Raw genomic sequence first — 24,411 nt, 5'->3', positions numbered from 1 at the left:
TACATTTGATTGCGTTGTATGATATTGCGTCATTAATTTTAGATATGATTAAATACCCAGGCTATTAAAAGTTTGGAAGGATTAAAAAAACGTTTTATACGAAACAAAAGAAAACTGTTTTTTGGTTAGTGTAGCCAAGTAATACAATGAGGCCTACAGACTGAAGGGATTCAACATTCATCTAACTCCATGATCAGACTGTATGTAAGGTGTAATGGTGGAAGACCCCAAGATAGAAACCAGTGGATCACAAAGAACGGTAGTCGCCTTTCTATCGATCTTCGGGACACATGATAGTTCCAGGAGCTGTAACCCTGTTTAAATCGATAGTTCTCTCCCTTGCCACGCTATTTTTTTTACTGCGACTTGTGTGTAGTGTGGGGAGAAAATGGAGTGGAGCAAAGAAGGGGGGGGGAGCCGGGGTTTGGGGGGGGGGATGAGTGAATGAGTGAGAGATCGAAAAGGGAAGGAAAAAGGATAGAATGAGAAAGAGGACAGTCTGACAGACTGATAGAGACGAACTGATGCTGATTGGGTCGAGGGTGGTCAAGGCAGGGGGGAAACTTGCAATGACATAGATTAAAAGGCAAAGAAATGTACACACTCACTGATTGACTGGTGTGTGAACAAAACAAAACTTTTCAAGACCAAGTGAAATGAGTTGTTCATGAGGGAACTAGAGAGGCGGAGAGAACGACATATATACACGCGAAATACCACTCACTTACTGACCTACTAACTTACTGACTGACTTACTGACTGATTTACTGATCTACAAACTTACTGACCTACTGACTGACTTACTGACCTACCTTACTGACTTACTGACCTACCTTACTGACTTACTGACCTACTGACTTACTTACTGACCTACTGACTGACTTACTGATCTACTGACGGACTTACTGACCTATTGACTGACTTACTGATCTACTGACTGACTTACTGATCTACTGACTGACTTACTGATCTACTGACTGACCTACTGACTGGCTGACTGACTTACTGACCTACTGACTGACTTACTAACCTACTGACTGACTTACTGATCTACTGACGACTAACAGACTGACTTACTGAACTACTGACTGACTTACTGATCTACTGACAGACTTACTGATCTACTGACTGACTTACTGATCTACTGACTCACTAACTGATCTACTGACTGACTTACTGATCTACTGACTGACTGACTAACTTTCTGACCTACTGACTGACTTACTCATCTACTGACTGACTTACTGACCTACTGACTGACTTACTCACCTACTGACTGACTAACTGACTAACTGACTGACACGTATCAGCATAAAATATTTAAATATCTCCTATTTGAAACCACGGTACGGATGTTTTGTTGTAGACACAATGTCGCCGCCTTACCACTTTGGTGCTCACTAAGAAGCAGTCTATTTATAATCTGATGCGAAATCGCTAAAAAAAAAAAACAACCCCACTTGCCTTTAGGTTTTAATAAATAAATAGTAAAGCTCTAAGTTTATAGAGTTCTACATGCGTCTTATGAGTAATTCAAGTGTAGCTATTTGGTGTACTTTAGTGAGCGCATATACCGCGAGTCTTTTATTATCAGAGTAAATAAAGCAGAGGGGGCAGAGAGAGAGAGAGAGAGATGGAGAGAGAGAAGGAGAGAGAGAAGGAGAGAGAGAGAATGAAATATATGTAAATAAAGGGAGAAAAAGATAGTCGGTGAAAAGGAGAAATCGAGGAGCAGAAAAAAGACAGAGACAGAGAGACAAAGAGAAAGTCAGAGCTTGAAAGTATGTGTAGAGAAAAGAGAGAGGAAGAGAGAGTGACATAAAAGGAGAGATGTAATGAGAGAAAGACAGCAATGGAGAGAAAAACGTTTAAAAGAGGTGGGAAAATAGATAGAAAAAAATAGGGAAAAAAAGAGAAAAAGAAGAATGTGCAAATGAGAGGAAGAGAATATATGTGTGAGAAAAATAAATAAGATAGAGAACGAGAGAGAGAAAGAGAGTGAGAGAAAGAGAGAGAGAGAGAGAGAAAGAGAGATAGAAAGAGAGAAAGGGAGAGAGAAAAAGAGAGAAAAAAAGAAAGAGTGAGAGAGAAAAAGAGCGAGAGAAAGTGAGAAAAGAGATGAAGAGATCAATCAAAGAGTAACTGGACACACACAGCTCTGGAAAGCCAGAAAGAAATGAAGTGACACAGACAGATTTGAACCAGAACACAAACATGGAGAGCTGGTCTGTGGGAGACAGACTGACACTGACAGACAGACTTTGTAGTCAACTCCCTCCTCGTCATACATTCACACGACCACACACACACACACACACACTTACACACTTCTCTAGTGTGTGCGAATAGTATTAGTCGCACTGTACAACATTTCACATGGTTTTAGCGCACCATTTGTAATGATAAGAAAGAGTGTGGCCAATACAATTACCTGCCGAAAGAGGAACATTTTTGGAGGTAATAAAAGAACGATGAAGAGTTACCTGGGAAAGATTTTTCTAGAAAAAAAAATTATTGTCCCTCAGTCCTCAATCGATAAATGTACTCCGGAATATCTAGATCAAGGTTGAGTAAACTGGCTGGGAGGAGAGGGGGTGGTGGTAATGTTTGTTGCCAAATAGGAAACTTCTAATCGGAAAATGTATGGAGATGAGTGAACTAAATCTCCTTACTTACGAGGGTGTCATGTGTCCAGCACAATGAACTTCTGCTTTGTCTTGGACACAACTATTAGGCGAATAGACTATTTGTTTTTAAAACAGGGTGAAAGAACATATCTTTACATCTGTGCAGATTTGCTTTATCCCTTGGCCTCACTCTTAAGGGGGTCTTCACAAACGCAAAAAAATATTATATTTTACAAAAAAACAACAACATATTACTTATCATATATTACTTATCATATCATATTACTTATCATATCATATTACTTATATAATATTACTTATCATATATTACTATCATATATTACTTATCATATATTACTATCATATATTACTTATCATATATTACTTATCATATATTACGTATCATATCATATTACTTATCATATATTACTTATCATATATTACTTATCATATATTACTTATCATATATTACTTATCATATCATATTACGTATCATATATTACTTATCATATATTACTTATCATATATTACTTATCATAGCATATTACTTATCATAGCATATTACTTATCATAGCATATTACTTAACATAGCATAATCGAAAGAGTGAATGGGCCTCCACGATTTTCCTGCACTAAGTATCCATGTACTTAGATCCGGCCCTGATTCGCTTGCAAATAAGTACAAAAATATCTACTTGCCATTATTGACCAATATTTTCAATATCAAATGCAGATTAATAAATAAAGTTTTAGATGTCTATATCGACTCCGGTCTTTTCTGAATTTTGAACTACGGGACAAATGATCAACTTCCTTGAGGCCCAAACTAAGAGCAGATTGTTGTGATTAAAATATTTTTTTTCCCTTGTATAGCGATGTGCAAATGTTGAACCCGAAATAAAACTTGTTCCAACTAGCATGGTATCTCTACTGTTTTAATATTTAATAGAATAACAAAAGTCTCGAAGGAATAAATGTTAGGAGATGTCTCAATTGATGAAATGCCTTCCACTTTGATGGAGAAATTCTTGGACTTTAAAGAAGAAATGTCTTGATTTGAAAATAGAAAATGTCTTGTTCTGGATGATGTCTGAGACGAAAAGGTCCTGAAGAAGATCTAGAATCAGATGATGCCCTAAAAAAGGAACATGAATTGAGAAAGATCTAGAATCAGATGATGCCCTAAAAAAGGAACATGAATTGAGGAAGATCTAGAATGAGATGATACCCTAAAGAGGAACATGTCTTGAGGAAGATCTAGAATTAGATGATGCCCTAAAGGGGAACCTGTCTTGAGAAAGATCTAGAATCAGATGATGCCCTAAAGGGGAACCTGTCTTGAGGAAGATCTAGAATCAGATAATGCCCTAAAGGGGAACCTGTCTTGAGAAAGATCTAGAATCAGATGATGCCCTAAAGTGAATCTGTCTTGAGGAAGATCTAGAATCAGATGATGCCCTAAAGGGGAACCTGTCTTGAGAAAGATCTAGAATCAGATGATGCCCTAAAGAGGAACATGTCTTGAGGAAGATCTAGTATCAGATGATGCCCTAAAGAGGAACGTTTCCAATAGTAAATAAGAAGTATTAGCTATATCAAATGAAAGATTTAATTTACTGAAAATGGAAAAATTATGCTTTGCTACAGTTGCAAATTAACTTTTCATTTTGATAATAATCACAAAATGAGGAATTCTCTAAAAATCTTTAAAATTTAATCAAAACGAATGCAATTTGTTTTTATTTTAATCAAATCGTTAATCAAAACTAATTTTTTTTTTTAATTTTCTGAAAGGGTTTGTGAGATATTTCAACTCCTGGAGTAGATGGTTTTAATCTCAAAAGAATTCAGAAGATAATTAAAACTTATTTGACTTATCCAAAGAGTAAACGCTGTGGCAGCTGCAAACTCTGAATCTAGGCGTTACAGTCTTTGTGGCTATTTGGACAAGAACTCCACGGAGCCGTGTCCACGCGTGGAAGCAGCCCGTCGCCAAAGCAATTTTCTTCCTGAGTCAACCACATCCACTTCGTCTGGGGTCGGCTGTCATCAAATCTCTAGGGAAAAGTCTTTGAGTTTTGTGGTGGGATGGGGGGGGGGAGACGAAGATATGGCTGTTCGCAACGTCCCTCGCTACAAACAGAATCACTATGACCGTCCAAGCATTGAGTAGCTGTGTCTCCTTACATTAGCCTGTTGACTTTGCCCCGAACTCAAGAGAGTTCGCCATTAACTAGCGACCAGCTGTATTGTACTTGAGACAAACATTTTTCTTAGACATTTCTAGAACTGGATGTTTTACTTGAATTTCCATAGAGCCCTTGGATTTTATTAGTATTTTATTACTTTTTAGCGGCCCCCGAAAGAGGAATAGACGCTATTAGTTTTGTGTAGTCTGTCCGTCCGTCCGTCCATCCCGTTTAGATCTCAGAAGCTAGAAGAGAAAATGAAAATCGGACATCATAATATTTTAGAATTAGATCATTCAAAGTTCTAATGCAACGGCTACTTTTTTATTTTCCGAAAGTGAACCAAATATCTATGCAAGCAGATTTTTTTTAAATTTAAAAAAAAAATACATCACTTTTAAATTAAAAACTTCAGGGGAGATAATTTTTTTTTTTAAAGTCACAGAATTCTTCTAATAACTCAAGCTTAAATTATAGAGTTGCGCACTGGTATATAAAAAAAAATAAAATGGAATAAATAAATAAAAAAAATATAATTCAGTATGTAAGGTCACAATGGAAAAAATATCATTGTATTATTATAAAATATATTTTCTATTTATTAACTAACTCATGTAATGAAATACTGATTGAAATATTGTTTTTATAAAAGAATTTTAATACAATACGCATAGTAGTTGTAGACTACATATATGCAAATTACTTTTATAGCGAGCAGTTTTGACATATCAACATTATACATTTGACAGTCTAAATAAGACTAAATAGAGCTCAGATCTAAATATATTTATAATATATATACAGAGAGAGAGAGAGAGAGATGGATAGATTATAAATGTATTAATAATTTGAAAAAAGTATAATTATTCAGGCAATAACTTATCTTCTACAGGGGTACAGATTTATTTATTATGTAAAATGTAGTAGGCCTAGGCCTATCAAATTAAGAAGTGAATCGGATACGAACAGCATAGTACACCGTTAGGCCTACACATTATCAAAAGGCCTACTTTTCCTGATCATAACTATTCCTGGCGTAAGTCTAGTAATTTTAAGATTAAACATGTAAAGTCATACAAATTCTAGTCTAGATCTAGATTCTATATAAAGATTCTAGATCTAGTCTAGATTCTAGATCTAGTCTAGATTCTAGATCTAGTCTAGATTCTAGATCTAGATCTAGTTATAGATCTATAATCTAGTTATAGATCTAGTTCTAGAGTCTAGTTCTAGATCTAGTTTGTATGACAAATGAAGGGGGAGATATTAATTTTTATTTGCGAATGGAAAAGTTTTAATTTGAGTGAACCAAATCATTTCTAGCTCACTACATAAAGTAGGTCAAGAATAGAGTTGTTGTTGTTGTTGTTGTTTTTCGTGTTGCCAATTTATCCAATTTTGTAAGAAGAAAAAATCTTTTTTTTTTAGTTTCTCTTTATTGCATGTATAAGGTTAATAATTATTCTTTTAAACAAATATAAGTGTACGCTAAATGAATATATGGAGGCTCGGTGGCTGAGTGTTAAAGCGCTTGGCTTCCGATCTGGGGGTCCGGGATTCGAATCCTGGTGAAGACATTCGGGGTCTTCAGGGCGCCTCTGAGTCCACCCAGCTCTAAAGGGTACCTAACATTAGTTGGAGAAAAGTAAAGGTGGTTGGTCGTTATGCTGGCCATATGACACCCTCGTTAACCATGGGCCATAGAAACAGATGCCCTTTACATTATCTGACCTATAGCTTTGAAAGTGAACTTTACTTAATGAATACATTAAAAAAAACAAAAAAAAACTTGTAATTGAAATAGTACTTGTGTTTGATAAAAATTCATTTTGAAAGATTTATACTTTAAAAGAGAAAAATTAATTTAATTATTATTATTATGTTAGAAAAGAACGAGTTTTCATTCTCTGGCGACGCCAGGGTCGAGTTTCGTTAAAGGTGGGAAGCGTGGTCGAGAGGCTAAGTGCGCTTGAACTTGGCTTGTCTTGGCTACCTAGAAGGGGGCTCGAGGTTCGACACCCGACTCGGGCAGAGTTGCGTTTACTGAGCTGCTAAAGGCAGCACAGAAAACCAACTCCTAGATACCCCCTCCCCCCCAATGGTCCACAAATGAGATTGGACCAAAAGCGCTCTGAGCATGCTATAAGCATGAAAGTAGCGCTAGATAAAAGCTATAATAATAATAATAATAAAGGGAGACAAAATTCATCGTAGTCCTTTTATCAATTTCCACCGAGGAATTTTCTGGTGATGTGACAGGTCTGCAGAAGTACCGCCCTCTGACAGGCAACGAGAATGTTCCTAGGAATGCCAAGGGCCTTGAATGTATCTGTGAGGTCAGTTGTTATTATCCCCTCGTTTGATATAACAATGGGGTAACTTGTTGTTTTAGATAATTTCCAAAAACGTATAATCTCCAAGCCAAGGTTCCCATATTTTCGTTGTTTTTCCAGCTCAGTTGTTTTTAAATTTGAGATAGTGGTACGGCGATGTCAATAATGGTAGCGGCTTTTTCTTCTTTATCGATGAGCAGCAAATCAGGGCGATTAAAATCTACCGTTTTGTCAGTCAAAATAGGCCTATCCCAGTAGAAACTTACTATGAGCTATCCCGACAAGACCAACGTCTAATCTTTCGACTCAGGACCGGACACAACAGAATGCGACAACACATGTACCGGAAGCTCAAAGTTAGAATCAGTGAAATCTGCCCATGTGGAGTATCACCAGAGAATGCCGACCACGTCCTCCAAAACTGCTCTCTATACCAAGAGGCTCGTACAAGACACTGGCCCCAAAACACCCCAATAGAAAGAAAACTATATGGAGAGCTCCCTGATTTGGAAACCACTGCGCAGTTCATCTCATGTATTGGTCTAGTAATCTGAACACTCCAACATAACAATGAGAACGAAGAAGAAGAAGGAGTAGATGATCCGTAGACTCGAGAACCTCTTGTGGTGAGTATTTGTAATAAGGAGGAGTATCCTTACCGATCAAATTGTGTGTCAAAGCCAAGTGGTGGTGTATTAGCTTTGCAACTTGGTTATGGCGACCTAGGTAAGCAGTTTCCGATAGGGCTGAACATCCTGCCATTATGTGTTCAATTGATTCACCCACATTTCCACATTTTCAGCATTTGTCAACAATATTGAGTTTTAGGATATGTTTCTCGTAATTTTTTGTTCTAATTACTCTGTCCTGTATTACTGTGACAAAGCCTTCAGTTTCAGGGTAAAGATGACCTGCTTTGAGCCATGCTAAGGAAGCAGCCTTGTCAATGTTGTCCCCATCTAATAAAGCCGGGAATTTTCCGTGGAGTGTTTTTTCTTCCCATTGACGAATCTCATGCCCGACGTCGTCCAAACCGACATTAACATCAACATTGTTTAGGTTCACAGGGGTTGCATCATAGTCGTATTTGCGTAGGAAGGAAACTAGTTCATTGCTGGATGCGTGCAGTTTTGATCGTATTTTGGAAACTTGCGTCTTACACAGTTTGAAGATATTCTGCAATCCACGGCCTCCCTCCTTCCGGGGCAGGTATGGCCTTATGGTGGAGGACTTGGGGTGTAAACATCGGAATTTGGTTAATAATTTCCTCGTGAGTCTGTCAATGTCATGTAGATCGGTGTCTGCCCATTTGATTGGATGTGTTAGTGTAGAGGAGCACTGGGACGGCCCAGCTATTTATTGCCGTCATGAGGTTACTGCCAGACAGTTTTGTGTTGAGAATTTTATTTACTCTCTGCTTGTATTTGCCAAGAAACTCCTCTTTTAATTTTGTTATGGTTTATCGTGGCATTCTGTTTTTTTCCAATATATTTATAAAGGGAGGCAGAGTTTAGAGTTCTTCTTCTTATTATTATTCTTATTATTATTTTAGTGCCCAATGATTTTTAAATTTTTTAATTTCAACGATCAAAACAAGACTGTGGCATGACTATTCCTGGTCCATTGGTGAATTCGATGGGGGGGGGGCCGCCTCTGAGTAATCCTTTGTAATCCTGTTTTATTTTGATAAAGTGACAACTCTACCAACTTTCTGTTTCTCACTTTTTAAAAACACGTGGTTGTAATGTAGTGTGTTGAATCGTTGGAGCATCACTCCTGTACCGTCTTTCTCTATTCTTCTCTGACTTTTGCTTCGAAGAGATTCTCTTTCAATGGCAGGCCCGTCAATTCTTTTTGTTGTCTTCTCATCGCTTTCTCTGTCTGCCTCTTCTTCTTTTTCCTGGTACTGTTCCCCAAAGATTATGTCGCACCATACGCTCTGTAATAAAAATAAACAACAAGAAATCGTAAAAGCCTTATTTTAAGAATCACCTTAGATTACAGAAATAAATCCTTAATTACACAAGCTGCGATTTCCAATACAGCCACGAGTCCATTAAAGTTTTTAATTACCCTTACACAATATATTAATATATTTTTTACTTCCGAAAAGCATTGTTTTTTAAAAGATCATTATCGTGCTTTTATTTTCTATGGTGGTGTCAGAAGTGGGATGCTAACAAGAGCTAAGGAATAAAAACCACCTTCTCCTTTTTTATCTCTACATTTTAATGACAAAAAAGCATCTATTGATACATACGTTTTTTGCCTCTCACTGTCTGTGATATGCGCTTCGGACTGAAGTCGCCATGATCCAGAGTTTGAACCTTGTCAGTCTCTCCTGTCGCCCTACAGGAGGTTTGGTCTATGACATAGAATCTTCGTTTCTAAAGGAGCGGCTGAAACCTATTTAAAAAATAAACCTACTGTTACGATTTTTTCTCTCCTAATCAGGCCTTCTGTAAACAACTGCTCAACTCACACATCAAACTCAAGAACTTGACAACAAGAGTTTCAAATAATCAGGTCCTAATAATGAGTAAATAAAAATAGCGAATACGACTAATTGGCAACACAATAAACTACCACAAATTTGACACTGTACAACACAGTACTGCACTCTACCTTCTCTCTAGCCTGGACTTGTACGTTTTAGTCGAGGACTCCACCAGGACCGACTTCATGGCCGACTAACAGCCAGTCTCCTCGCAGTCCTTTTTGTCTCTCGTCCATGAAGGCTTCTCGTCACATGACCATAACACGGGTCATATTTACGTGCAAAGTTCATATCAGTACTGTCCCTTGTCCATCGATATAGCAGGCTAAACTGTATTACTGTCCTTTGTCACGTGTCAGCTGTTCGTTCTCAGTTGACCCTATCGTGTGGCCAATAGGGTTACAACACTACTGTTATAATGTACCCTATCGAGAGTAAACTTTGGAATGTCGAGGCCCTGTACCGATTGCCAATGGAGACCCCATTCTTGACTTCTATCGTTTACTGAATATTTAGGTTTAAACAATTGGCGAGGTATCTTTCAAGACCAAGTCCCTGCGAGGTCGCTGTATGTGCACACCCTCCCATTCCGAGTCTGACTCTCTACTAATAAATATAGAATTTGACTAGATGTATAGCCAAAGGATTGAGGATAAGAAGACAGGAATGAGGATAAGAAGACATGATTGAGGATAGGAAGACAGGATTGAGTAAAGAAGACAGGAATGAGGATAAGAAGACAGGATTGAGGTAAAGAAGACAGGATTGAAGATAAGAAGACAGGATTGAGGTAAAGAAGACATGATTAAGGTAAAGAAGACAAGAATGAGGATAAGAAGACAGGATTGAGGTAAAGAAGACAGGAATGAGGATAAGAAGACATGATTGAGGTAAAGAAGACAGGAATGAGGATAAGAAGACAAGATTGAGGTAAAGAAGACAGGAAAAAGGATAAGAAGACAGGATTGAGGTAAAGAAGACAGGAATGAGGATAAGAAGACATGATTGAGGTAAAGAAGACAGGAATGAGGATAAGAAGACAGGATTGAGGTAAAGAAGACAGGATTGAGGTAAAGAAGATAGGGTTGAGGTAAAGAAGACAGGATTGAGGTAAAGAAGACAGGATTGAGGTTAAGAAGACAGGGTTGAGGTAAAGAAGACATGATTGAGGTAAAGAAGACAGGAATGAGGATAAGAAGACAGGATTGAGGTAAAGATAACATGATTGAGGTAAAGAAGACAGGAATGAGGATAAGAAGACAGGATTGAGGTAAAGAAGACATGATTGGTGTAAAGAAGACAGGATTGAGGTAAAGAAGACAGGATTGAGGTAAAGAAGACAGGGTTGAGGTAAAGAAGACAGGATTGAGGTAAAGAAGACAGGATTGAGGTTAAGAAGACAGGGTTGAGGTGAAGAAGACATGATTGAGGTAAAGAAGACTGGAATGAGGATAAGAAGACAGGATTGAGGTAAAGAAGACAGGATTGAGGTAAAGAAGACAGGAATAAGAATAAGAAGGCAGGATTGAGGTAAAGAAGACAGGATTGAGGTAAAGAAGACAGGAATGAGGATAAGAAGACAGGATTGAGGTAAAGAAGACAGGAATGAAGATAAGAAGACAGGATTGAGGTAAACAAGACAGGATTGAGGTAAAGAAGATAGGATTGAGGTAAAGAAGACAGGGTTGAGGTAAAGAAGACATGATTGATGTAAAGAAGACAGGGTTGAACTAAAGAAGACAGGGTTGAGGTAAAGAAGACAGGAATGAGGATAGGAAGACAGTATTGAGGATAGGAAGACAGGATTGAGTATAAGAAGACAGGATTGAGGATAAGAAGACAGGATTGAGGATAGGAAGACAGGATTGAGAATAGAAAGACATGATTAAGGATAGGAAGACAGGGTTGAGGTAAAGAAGACAGGAATGAGGATAGGAAGACAGTATTGAGGATAGGAAGACAGGATTGAGTATAAGAAGACAGGATTGAGGATAAGAAGACAGGATTGAGGATAGGAAGACAGGATTGAGAATAGAAAGACATGATTAAGGATAGGAAGACAGGATTGAGGTAAAGAAGAAAGGATTGAGGTAAAGAAGACAGGATTGAGGTAAAGAAGACAGGATTGAGGTAAAGGAGACAGGATTGAGGTAAAGAAGACAGGATTGAGGTAAAGAAGAAAGGATTGAGGTAAAGAAGACAGGATTGAGGATAGGAAGACAGGATTGAGGATAAGAAGACAGGATTGAGGTAAAGAAGACAGGGTTGAGGTAAAGAAGGCAGGATTAAGGTAAAGAAGACAGGATTGAGGATAAGAAGACAGGATTGAGGATAAGAAGACAGGATTGAGGTAAAGAAGACAGGATTGAGGTAAAGAAGACAGGATTGAGGTAAAGAAGACAGGAATGTGGATAAGAAGACAGGATTGAGGTAAAGAAGACAGGAATGAGGATAAGAAGACAGGATTGAGGTAAACAAGACAGGATTGAGGTAAAGAAGACAGGGTTGAGGTAAAGAAGACATGATTGATGTAAAGAAGACAGGGTTGAGGTAAAGAAGACAGGAATGAGGATAGGAAGACAAGATTGAGGATAGGAAGACAGGATTTAGGATAGGAAGACAGGATTGAGGATAAGAAGACAGGATTGTGGATAAGAAGACAGGATTGAGGATAAGAAGACAGGATTAAGGATAGAAAGACAGGATTGAGGATAGGAAGACAGGATTGAGGATAGGAAGACAGGATTGAGGATAAGAAGACAGGATTGAGGATAAGAAGACAGGATTGAGGATAAGAAGACAGGATTGAGGATAGGAAGACAGGATTGAGGTAAAGAAGACAGGATTGAGGATAAGAAGACAGGATTGAGGATAAGAAGACAGGATTGAGGTAAAGAAAACAGGATTGAGGAAAAGAAGACAGGGTTGAGGATAAGAAGACAGGATTGAGGATAGGAAGACAGGATTGAGGATAGGAAGACAGGATTGAGGTAAAGAAGGCAGGATTGAGGATAAGAAGACAGGATTGAGGATAAGAAGACAGGATTAAGGATAGGAAGACAGGATTGAGGATAGGAAGACAGGATTGAGGTAAAGAAGGCAGGATTGAGGATAAGAAGACAGGATTGAGGATAAGAAGACAGGATTGAGGATAGGAAGACAGGATTGAGGATAAGAAGACAGGATTGAGGATAAGAAGACAGGATTGAGGATAGGAAGACAGGATTGAGGATAGGAAGACAGGATTGAGAATAAGAAGACAGGATTGAGGATAGCAAGACAGGATTGAGGATAAGAAGACAGGATTGAGTATAGGAAGACAGGATTGAGGATAAGAAGACAGGATTGAGGTAAAGAAGGCAGGATTAAGGTAAAGAAGACAGGATTGAGGATAGGAAGACATGATTGAGGATAGGAAGACAGGATTGAGGTAAAGAAGACAGGATTGAGGTAAAGAAGACAGGATTGAGGATAGGAAGACAGGATTGAGGATAAGAAGACAGGATTGAGGTAAAGAAGACTGGGTTGAGGTAAAGAAGGCAGGATTAAGGTAAAGAAGACAGGATTGAGGTAAAGAAGACAGGATTGAGGATAAGAAGACAGGATTGAGGATAAGAAGACAGGATTGAGGTAAAGAAGACAGGATTGAGGATAAGAAGACAGGATTGAGGATAAGAAGACAGGATTGAGGTAAAGAAGACAGGATTGAGGTAAAAAAGATAGGTTTAAAGAAAAGAGTGCAGGAATGAGGTAAAGAGAGTATAGGAAGACATGATTGAGGATAGGAAGACAGTATTGAGGTAAAGAAGACAGGATTGAGGTAAAGAAGACAGGATTGAGGATAGGAAGACAGGATTGAGGATAAGAAGACAGGATTGAGGTAAAGAAGACAGGATTGAGGTAAAGAAGACAGGATTGAGGTAAAGAAGACAGGATTGAGGATAAGAAGACAGGATTGAGGTAAAGAAGACAGGATTGAGGATAAGAAGACAGGATTGAGGATAAGAAGACAGGATTGAGGTAAAGAAGACAGGATTGAGGTAAAGAAGATAGGTTTAAAGAAAAGAGTGCAGGAATGAGGTAAAGAGAGTAGACCTGGAGAGCTAGATTGAGGAGAAAGTTGATGATAAGTGTTATTGATAAAAGGGCACGTGGGGGGAAAGGGTTAAAATGAAGAATAGAAAATAGAAACAAGAAAGAGGGCGAAGAAAGGGAGATGGAAGACAGAGGAGGGGGCGGGGAGGGGTAAGACAAAAACACGAACACAACAGTTTCAAATATTTCTATCAAAAATGTCAAGAATTTTTCTTTTTTTTTTTTTTTTTTGTTTCCAATATTCTTACACTTAGACAGAGCAATTCTTAGAAGCTCTACAAGAACTCATTTTGATCTCGGAGTCATTTCAAGTGCAATAAGATGACAACACTAGGCCTCGATTACTTCCTTCATCCTAATTAAGCTCTTCCATAATCGAGCATTTGGATAATTCTTGAACATTCTTTCGGCTTTCTTTAAATTCAAGTTAACAAAATTAATCTTTGCATTAAAAAAATTTTTCTTTTTGTGTTTCAAGGTCAGTTGAATTAGTGCACGACCAATTCTCCATGAAACGTTTTCTAGTTGCTTTAAAGTGGACAAATCCATGGTTTGTATATGTGTGTGTATGGTCGTGCGGTATGGGGTATGGACTATCATTCAGTCATCTTGATGGTCCCGGGTTCATATCCTACCCGATGCTTATAGCCCTCTAAAATATTGCCATTTCTTCATTAAATGAGTATGCCTATTGTCGCCTATATTAACTTCAAAATGTGCACATGACACAAGTAAAATAGACAAGCTTTTTAAAGTTTCTAAGACACAAATCGAAACAGGCAGACACACTTTGACATTTTCGCAAGACACTAGTGAAAAAAGACATATGTTTGTAAGACAAAGATACAAACACCAAAGCAGACACTCAGACGCAAACGTGTTCACCCAATACAAACACCATTAGACTAACAAACCCTCTAGAATGAATCCAAGTGCACTAATCAACTCATCATAAAGTCTGTACTTTTTGTCTCCCCCTAACAGAGCTCTTCAGAAGTTCTCTACCAATCCAGAGAGAAAGACACTCGGCAGATCGTGCTGAAAAGTGACGTTAGTTTTACGCTCAATTAAAGCACAGACCTTTAGCAGAAGTAACCAATCAGTGAGAAGCACATCCCATCATTCCACACTATTCTTTTAGTAACTACAGACCTTAAGAATAACCACACTAGATTTGTAGATTGATTTTTTTCAATTACGCAATTGGTATGTTATAGAGCGTATTAATTGTTTGAGTCTTGAGATTTATAACAAACGAATATTTAGATATCATAAAAGTAAGACCATTAGTAAAATCACTAAATTTAGAGACACTCAAGACAGAAGAAGAAAAAGTAAAGTAGCAGGTCTAAAACACTAAACCATAATTTACAAATACAAGGACACAACCGTTTGATTGTCTAAAGAGCTGAGCCAAAGGCTCTTCGAGCTCTAGGCATGTAAGCCTGTTTGAACAAACGTTCTGTCTGGAAGAGATCCAAGTCAATGCCTATGTAAAGCATATATATATCTGGCACTCCGGGCGCATGGACTAGAATGCATGGCCGAAGGCCGAGTATACCGGGAACCTCCGCCATTTTCCTATGTAGTACCAAGCTAACCGCGCAGGACTCGCCATTAATGTAACGATCCCTTGAGGAACGGCGCATGGATTATCGACAGGGACGTGGAAGCTCTCTTTCAACTCCACAACGTGCAATGGGAAAACTCTCGCATTCCCTTGGACACTCCCACAGGAGTTTTGTTTTGCTGTTCATTTCGCCTAATCACTTCCTCAAATGATCGTTTTCACCCGAGTGCCACGTTGAGGTAGAATAGCGAACCCGGGAGGACACAAAGTCAAACAAGTGTTTCTTCTTCCTTAGTGCTATCAGAGCATGGGATGGGTTGCCTGAATCAGTCAGGAAAACCAATGACTTGGCAGAAGTTTAGTCAATGATTAACATGCATGACTAGATTGACACATGGATAAGCGTAGGAAGTAATTAGTAGAATTCACTCTAAAACTCCTGGTTGTATCACGTTTATCTCACTAAATGGGAATATAGGATAATCTACTTTCTGGAACTTTGAGGCGGGGACACTTCTCTTTTGAAATAAACTCTATAATTTGTAAAATAAGATTTAGCCTATGATCACGAATAGCAAGCTATACACTATACGTACAAGTCTAATCAAAGTTGAATGTTAATATGTTCTATGTTATAAAGAAAACTGCATTACAGAACAGCACTTGAATGTGCTCTGGACTGTTATAGATGGTTACGATGGTCCCGGGTTTGAATTCTGTCTGCCATCCCCCGCTGCCCTGCGTGAGGTTTGGGATAGGATTTAATCACCTATAAATCTGAAGGAACACGTCAAACATATTAAAACACAACAGCTTACAAAAGCGTTTCTTGTTTTGTAGACTAGTTTACCTCAAGTAACGAATGTATATTAATATATGATTGACATTGTAACCGAGTCACTAAATAGACACCACAGTCTCCACACCAATTCAAAGCGTTTCGCTAGGGACACTTTCCTTGTGATGTTAAAATATGTAGGTCTGGGCCAGCGCTGCATGCGTCATTCTGCCAACAAGAACTGAATGTTTAAAACAAACCAGCTTTTAATTAACCTTTAACGCATTTACACACACACACATCACATACACCCACAGAACACACACATACACTCTGCATGGACAATATTGCATTTTTTCCCCTTTTGATGCTTGTGAAGCCACCATTGGCAACAAAAATCCCACGCCTGATTGAATATTTCCGGTCACATGGTTTTGCAAACCCCCAGACAATCCCAGGAAGCGCAGACGAATGGAGAAATTATGTCCGAGCAGGTCTTTGAGATCGCTAATGAGAAACAGTGGTCATACAGCTACTTTTACAATGCACTTTACTGGGAGTTTGTCACATGTCTCACATTCATTGTGCCAAGGAAATAGACACACGTCACACATGTATATAATTAGATTGGTATAGAAACTCTTTAAGTAGCGTGGCTGTCTTATATTTTTAAAAAAATGAGTCTGGTAAAAAATAGTTAAATAGTCCTACATTGAAGTAGTCCTACACTGAAGTAGTCCTACATTGAAGTAGTCCTACATTGAAGTAGTCCTACATTGAAGTAGTCCTACATTGAAGTAGTCCTACACTGAAGTAGTCCTACATTGAAGTAGTCCTACATTGAAGTAGTCCTACATTGAAGTAGTCCTACATTGAAGTAGTCCTACATTGAAGTAGTCCTACATTGAAGTAGTCCTACACTGAAGTAGTCCTACATTGAAGTAGTCCTACATTGAAGTAGTCCTACATTGAAGTAGTCCTACACTGAAGTAGTCCTACATTGAAGTAGTCCTACATTGAAGTAGTCCTACATTGAAGTAGTCCTACATTTTGTTTGGTCATTATGACCTTTTGGTTTGTCTTTTTTCCAGCTTCGTTTTTTTTTTCTCTATGCCCCTCCCCTCCCCCCCTCTAGTGAACACTGTGTATTTGTGAATCAGGCTCACTTGGGTACCGAGCCCTGACAGACACTTGCCACCACTCCTTCCTACATGTAAAGACTTAAGAACAATGAGTGACGGTGAAATTAGCTATTCAAATAAATTAGTTATTCCAATTAGTTAGTTATATATAGTGAGAATGAAATGGGATTCGCTAACGTACAATCATTGCGCCAGGTGCACACTGAATCATAACTTCATTACAACCAATTCATTCAATGGTTATGAAAATTGCTAGTACAATAATAATAGTGATATTTATCTATCTTCACATCTTGTGGTTTCAAGCCTTCACTCATGCAATCCTATCTGCAACATTGTTTCTAATATTATTTTAAAAAAAAATGAAAATCGTAGTTATTTTTTTAAATTATTATTCTATATTCATTTTGTTACTATAATTGTTCAGAAACTAATCATAAACTTCAACATGTAAAAACATTTTGTATCAATTTCTATTTTATGAAGCAGATGCTGGTCGACCATTTCTCAATCTATTTATTTCTTCTAATGTTGTAAGGAATCTTTCCAGTGAGTTTTACACACACACATTCTTCTATTAACAGTCTGGTAACTGATTTCTACATAAGACGCTGCGCAAAATGGCAGAAGAAAAACACCAGAGAAGAAAAGCAAGGCCAATGACACTAGCTCCAGCTGGTATAACCTGCCCAGTGTGCAGCCGAACATTCCGGGCTCACAAGGGTCATACCAGCCACATCAGGAGGCATAAAACCCCAGTGCAAAGCCCTCAGCCCCCTGGATGACAAAGTGGTCATCATCGAACCACGATGGACGAGCTATATTTAGTCAACGCTCTACTGAATACAAAGAAAGCTTTCCCGCGAGTGCGGGTATTCCCACTGAAATCGTGGTCAAAATAAGAAGACTTAAACTAAATTTAATCTTAAGATATTTTGAAAAATGATATCGGTCAAACCAGAGTTTTCACTGTGTGGCAACTAGATATTATTTTTCCCAAAAAATTTACAGAAACTGTCAAATTTCTAGGAAAATCGTCAGAGCCATTTTCGAAATATCCGTCCAGTTTCCAGCCATTTTTAGCGGCTCCCGAAATGGGAAAAGACCCTATCAGTTTTGTGTGGCCTGTCTGTCCGTCCGTCCCGTTTAGATCTCAGAAACTAGAAGAGAAAATGAAAATCGGACATCATAATATTTTAGATCATTCAAAGTTCTGATGCCACGGCTACTTTTTTCTTTTCTGAAAGCGAAAAAACCTAATTTTTAAATCAATTATGCAAGCAGTTTTTTTCATAATAATACACCATTTTTACAACTATTCACTATTAATAGTAACAAACACTGGAGGCCTTTTAGTAAGGGTGATATCTATTCACCATTTTTTTAAACACATTTATGCAAATGGTTTTTGATTTTTGGTCCAAAAAAAATTTTTTTTCAATGGTTGCTAAGTTCTGTATTATCGCGGGAACTGGAACGACGTAAAAGTACAATGGAACACAAAACTAAAGGAATTTATTTTTTACCGAAATGTTTTTTTTTTTTTTTTTTTTAGGCTTTGAATAAGAAATCGACCCTTTAAAAAACAATTAGATCAATTAGATTCATTATAAGACATCAGTTAGGCCAGGGGAACACTTTGTTTATTTATTAGAGAGATTAATTCACGTGGTTGCCTACTAGTTAATTATTCCAGTAGAAGAAGAATGGAGAAAGAAGGTTGACAAATCCTGTGTGGTGCCCCGAAGGTCCAGCAGATCAAAGGATAGGTGAAAGTGAATGTAAAGTTAGCTATTCAGAATGTGCAAAGTGTTCCGCTAAATACTCGGAATGTGCAAAGTGTTCCGCTAAATACTTGGAATGTGCAAAGTGATTCCGTTATTGAAAATGTTTGGGAGACACTGCACTAGAATTTCGAAGGTGTTCCAATAGACACTTGAATTGAACGAACAATACTTTCATAATGTCAACATGTAAATAAGATTCTTTATTCAGCCATTTTGGTTCTCAGACTGTGTCCCGTTTGTATGGGCATAACTCTTCATACACTATATCTAAAAGGGGAATAACACACAATATTAGACGAATTAATGTAGGGAACGTAACATTTTATAAACAGAAGATGTGAGAGATGTGGTGGAGGTATAGGATCCGAGAACTAGGACCTACTTACCCACAACGCCACTGGTGACTTTGACTTCAACCCAGTTTTCACTACTCAATAAGACATTGCAGACTGCCCAGCGTGACCTCACCAAGATTAAACCGCCTCGACATGACCCCATCCTAGACCAGACATGACCCCATACTAGACCAGACATGACCCCATACTAGACCAGACAAGCCAGGATGACTTTTTGCATGTAGAGTTTGGTCTTTTGTTGTATCGTTATGCCCTAGTTGAACACTTGGTGGGGAGACTGTTGACATGTCTGGAACCATTACCTGGAGATAAAACATTGCTTTCCAAAGTATCTCTCCCCCCTCCACACACACACTACACACACGACTCATATACACATTAAAGCTTGTACAAAATATTACTCGATTTCCATGCCGGATGTGTTGAGATGAACTGATGCTCTCCAGTTCGAGTCTCGATGTTATCTTCAGATTCTAAATGTCTCAACACCATGCACCATATGACATGAACTGGGGGAGAGGGGGTGGCGACAGGTGGCTAGTTGGTCATTGAATTGGCATCTTAACATCCAAATTAGCTACAGCAGTGGTTCTCAGACTGGGTTCGCGGACCCTGAGGGGTTCTCAAGACGGTCATAGGGCGTCTGCAGAAAGATGAAAATTGTATTCAATTAAAATAACTTCTTCGCTAAAAGCCAGTGTATACAATCTAATAGCTTGAATAGTCATCAACTCGCCCTTTACTACTGTTTAATATGTACAAGGCGCGTGGAAAAACTCCCAATCCCACTCATAGATCAATTCATTCTAATACTGGAGCAGCTTATTGAAATATCCACAAACGAGGAATTTCTGACAATGTTTCAACAAGCAAGACCGGCCTTACAAATATCGGGGCCCAATTAAATGGATGCATAATTGCGAGGTTCCTCTTCAATTCAATTTGTTTTTTTTACACTAGCAACTATTTCTATTAATTAGATCATTGTATTAACATTTATTATACAAGATGCATAGGAAGCAATTAAAATGGGGCTCAATTTGGATCAATCGGTCAAATCGACCTAACGTCAAATCGTCCTAAGGCCGCCCTGTCAACAAGGAGACCACAACAAATTCTGGTTACCAAAAAACAGATTCCAATGTTACGTCCCGCATTATGGGTCAATGTCTAGAAGCTGCTGGCTGCTTTCTATTTGGTAGAACGTAGAGTCAATGTCTAGAAGCTGCTGACTGCTTTCTATTTGGTAGAACGTAGAGTCAATGTCTAGAAGCTGCTGACTGCTTTCTATTTGGTAGAACGTAGAGTCAATGTCTAGAAGCTGCTGACTGCTTTCTATTTGGTAGAACGTAGAGTCGGTGTCTTTATGAACCTCATCACAAATGTAGGGGTCTGTTGGGCAAGTTTTAACTATATAAAGGGTTCCCAATGTCCAAAAAAGTTTGAGAACCACTGAGCTACAGTAATATATACATTGTCCTGAAGAACTTAAATGAAGGACTTTTTTTCAAGTTAGACTTTTTATCCAAATATTTCTGGCTAGTGTCTAGTATAAATGTAGTCTTACAAACGGAAATTATGTGTAAAAGTTACCATTTCACGTTTTGGTAAGAAATACATTTCGATAATAGTTGCCCACGACATTCATTCTAATTTTGATTCTAATTTTGTTCTTTATTTGTCCAAAATGACTATGTGTTGTCCATGTTTTGTCCCTAGTGTCCATAGTGTCTTTGTTTTATTGATACTTTGTCTGTATCATGTTCAGGCTTGGGCGATGGTGTGTCCAGTTTTATCCATAGTGTATCTGTTTTATCAATATTTCCCTTTTTTTCTCGTTAGGGAATATTTATAAAGCTTAAACCAACGCTGTCTGTCTGTCTGTCTGTCTAACTGGTAATATCTCCCACACCCAATCTCGGATCAAGTTCAAACTTTAAGAAATTTTGTTTATTGTACCTAACAAAACATTAATCAATTAATGAATTAATGAATTAGTCAAATAATTATTAGTAATTTAATTTTGTTTGATATCGAATAATTGTACATTATTGAGAGATATAGTTATAAGTGCGGAGTTCTTTCCCTGGATAAACTTTTTTTTTTAAATATTTTTTTTTATATTTGGCTTGTTATCGTCAATGCTTTGTCTATACTAGTCTATAGTGTGTATGATTGGTCTGTTCTGTCCATAATGACTATCAACTGAAATCGATTGTTGTTAGTATTTTTATTTTATTTACTTGCTTTAGTTTTTTTTCTATTCATTTTGTTTTGTTCCATTGGCGCAAGTTTTAGGGTTTTATTTGATGTTTGGCTGAGAAATCAAAAGATAGACATTGGTCAGTTTACCAATTTGTCGTCGTTGTCCAGGTGTATCCAGAGCTGGTCTAACTGGTCTCAAGGCGAACACCTGGCCAAATTGTGATAAATTGTGATGCCCAAAAAAAAAAAAAAAAAATAATAATAATGTATGCATTAATAAGAATAATTTAGAAAATTTGATCATTAGGAAAAAAAATATTGTTTCAACTTTTTAAATTTTGTGTTACTATTTTTTTTTCTAACCAGGGCCCTGAACTCACGTAAACACTACGGTCACATCGACTTATGCCCCCTTTCGTGATCCGCGTTGCCCTGTTGTTCAGCATCCATGCTCTCCCGTTTGCAGTATCTCCTCCAAAAGTGGGACACATCTTTCAAGGCAGACGACATCTCCAGCCTGCCTGGGGGACAGGAGGGGAGATAACAATGGATTGTTGCACCAAACGTCGGCTCCTCACGGTCATGACCAGCGTCTGCGCCTGCGCCGCTTTCGGCCTTCTCAGTATCTCAGTGGCCACGGATTATTGGCTCTTCACCAAAGAAAAGGCCAAAGAGACCCCAGGGAATAAAACAGTCGGAGCGAAATATAAGTGTGTTTATTCGGGTCTTTGGAGACGGTGCAAATATGGTGAGTCTTTTAGTTGAATCTAGCTTTTTTGTGTACACTCTTATCTTTCCAGATACCAAACACAGTTAACACGAACTGTGGCATGAATATGTTTTTCTCTTTAGAAATTATAACTACCATATAGCACTATTTTCATCTTATAGCATGCTCAGAGCGCTTTGTTTTAATCCCATTTGTGGACCAGTGGTGGAGAAGGCTTTCCTTGCTTCCTTTAGGCGCTCAGTAAACACAACTCTGCTCGAGTCGTAAGTCAAACGTCGAGTCCCCTTCATATGTAACCAAGCCAAGTTCAAGAGTACCTAGCCTCACGACCACGCTTCCCATACGCCCTATTTATACAGCTAGGTCGTTTATGCCTTAGGAAGAATACTAAAGCTGCTTACACGAAGTAAACTTATTGAGAGATGTTCACAATAAACTAAACAATGTCAAGGTCGCTAAAATGAACCTCATTTGGCACCTACATAATAAACAAGAATTGAGCTCTAAGTTCAACACTCAATGCCTGGCAGTTAATGTTCATATTTAACCTCCTTGATTCCCGCTAGTTTGTTGACCATTTAGTTTTAGATCAGTTTGAAGTCAGAGAGTGGATGTCTAATGTTTCCTTCATGGTCAAATTGTTTTGTGCAACAAACGGATGAGCTTAGAACATTTGATCCCGCTGTTCTTATAAGCGAACACACAAAAATATCATTTACTTTAAAAAAAAAAAAGAGCCTAGTTTATCGCCACTTCCTTTAGTCTGTTCACCGGATACACCACATACTAACTATTTATAGTGTTTCTGCCATGTATACAAAGCTATAATATGTGAAGATAATAAAACAATCTTGGATTCATGAAAAACGTGTTACAATGTATAATAAGGAGATGTCTTTAAGTCTGGAGATGAAAGGAGAGCATCATTGTACGTGTCTACGCAGTCCTAGCTTTGACCTACTCACTTGCCACATCCTCTGCTGAGATAAACGTTGTCTATCGTTGGTCGTTTAGGTCCTTTTTGCCGTCTACGTCTGTCCTCGGACATACTTTTCTTTTTGGTCTCAAAATTGTATGGCGCGATCTTTGCAAGAGATCTCCAGCTGTCTCGTTCGGAAGCCGCCGGCTGTCAGGTGCTCTCTTTTATGTCAGTTCAAACAGTCCGTCGCCTAAGCTGATCTTTAAAGCGTTTTAGGGGGACACATCTGTTACGCCAACCACCTTTCAGCTCACCAAAAAGATCGTCTTTGACCTATGTGCCTTGCCTAGCTTACTTGTCGGACATTAAGTAGGTCCTTTACACTCCACATATCAGCATTCGTGCGGTCTATTGAAAAGCATACAGCTATGGTGAAAGCGTTCAAGAAGTCTTAGTTTATATGACTTTATATACATAAGTTATGATGTTCAAGAAGTCTTAGTTTATATGACTTTATATAATATAATAATAATAATAATAATAATAATAATAATAATAATCTTTATTATCCGTAAGGAAATTTGTCTTACAATTTGTGCATTACACCAAACAAAAAACATTATAACTATAAGAAACCAAAGTGTACATTCACACCAGACGCACTCATAATTTACATGTGACAAAGTTTATACCAGATTGTTCTTATTTAATGATTTGATTGCCAGGGGAACAAAAGAGTGTTTGTGTCTGTTTGTCTTTGCTATCGGTGTCTTGTATCTCTTTTGTGATGGTAAAATCACAAAATCCTGACACAAAGGGTGATTCTTTATTTCGAGGATCTTGTTAGCTTTTTTATAGATGTTTGTCTCAAACAACTGCCCAAATGGGGTTTGTTTTTTGCCAATGATTTTGCCAGCAGCATTTAGGATTCTATTAAGTTTATTTTTATTTTTAATGCTCAGATTGCCATACCAGGCAGTGATATTGAAACTTAAAATATTGCAGATGTGAGCGTGATAAAACATAGCCAAGGCCTTTTCGCTAACATTAAACGAGGACAGTTTTCTTAGTAGTCGTAATCTTTGCTGCCCTTTTTTGCTGATATAATCAGTATTTGCAGTAAAATTTAGTTTATTGTCTAGGATAGTACCAAGGTATTTAAAGGTTTGCACAATTTCAATAG

General features: G+C 38.0%; 1 protein-coding gene across 1 annotated transcript in view; it reads left to right on the top strand.

The window, feature by feature from the left end:
• Nucleotides 1–24,411, top strand: part of LOC106055551 (voltage-dependent calcium channel gamma-5 subunit-like) — a 121,144-nt gene that overhangs the window by 4,629 nt on the left and 92,104 nt on the right. The window contains exon 2 of the mRNA XM_056019606.1: nt 21,946–22,327. Coding sequence (XP_055875581.1) covers nt 21,985–22,327 — 343 coding nt within the window. The 5' untranslated portion in view covers nt 21,946–21,984. The remainder of the gene's footprint in view (nt 1–21,945; nt 22,328–24,411) is intronic.

The sequence above is a fragment of the Biomphalaria glabrata genome, chromosome 2, assembly GCF_947242115.1.
Source record: "Biomphalaria glabrata chromosome 2, xgBioGlab47.1, whole genome shotgun sequence".
NCBI classification, from domain to species: Eukaryota; Metazoa; Mollusca; class Gastropoda; family Planorbidae; genus Biomphalaria; species Biomphalaria glabrata.
The sequence above is the reverse complement of the archived record's forward strand: the minus strand, read 5'-3'. Positions and strand labels throughout refer to the sequence as shown.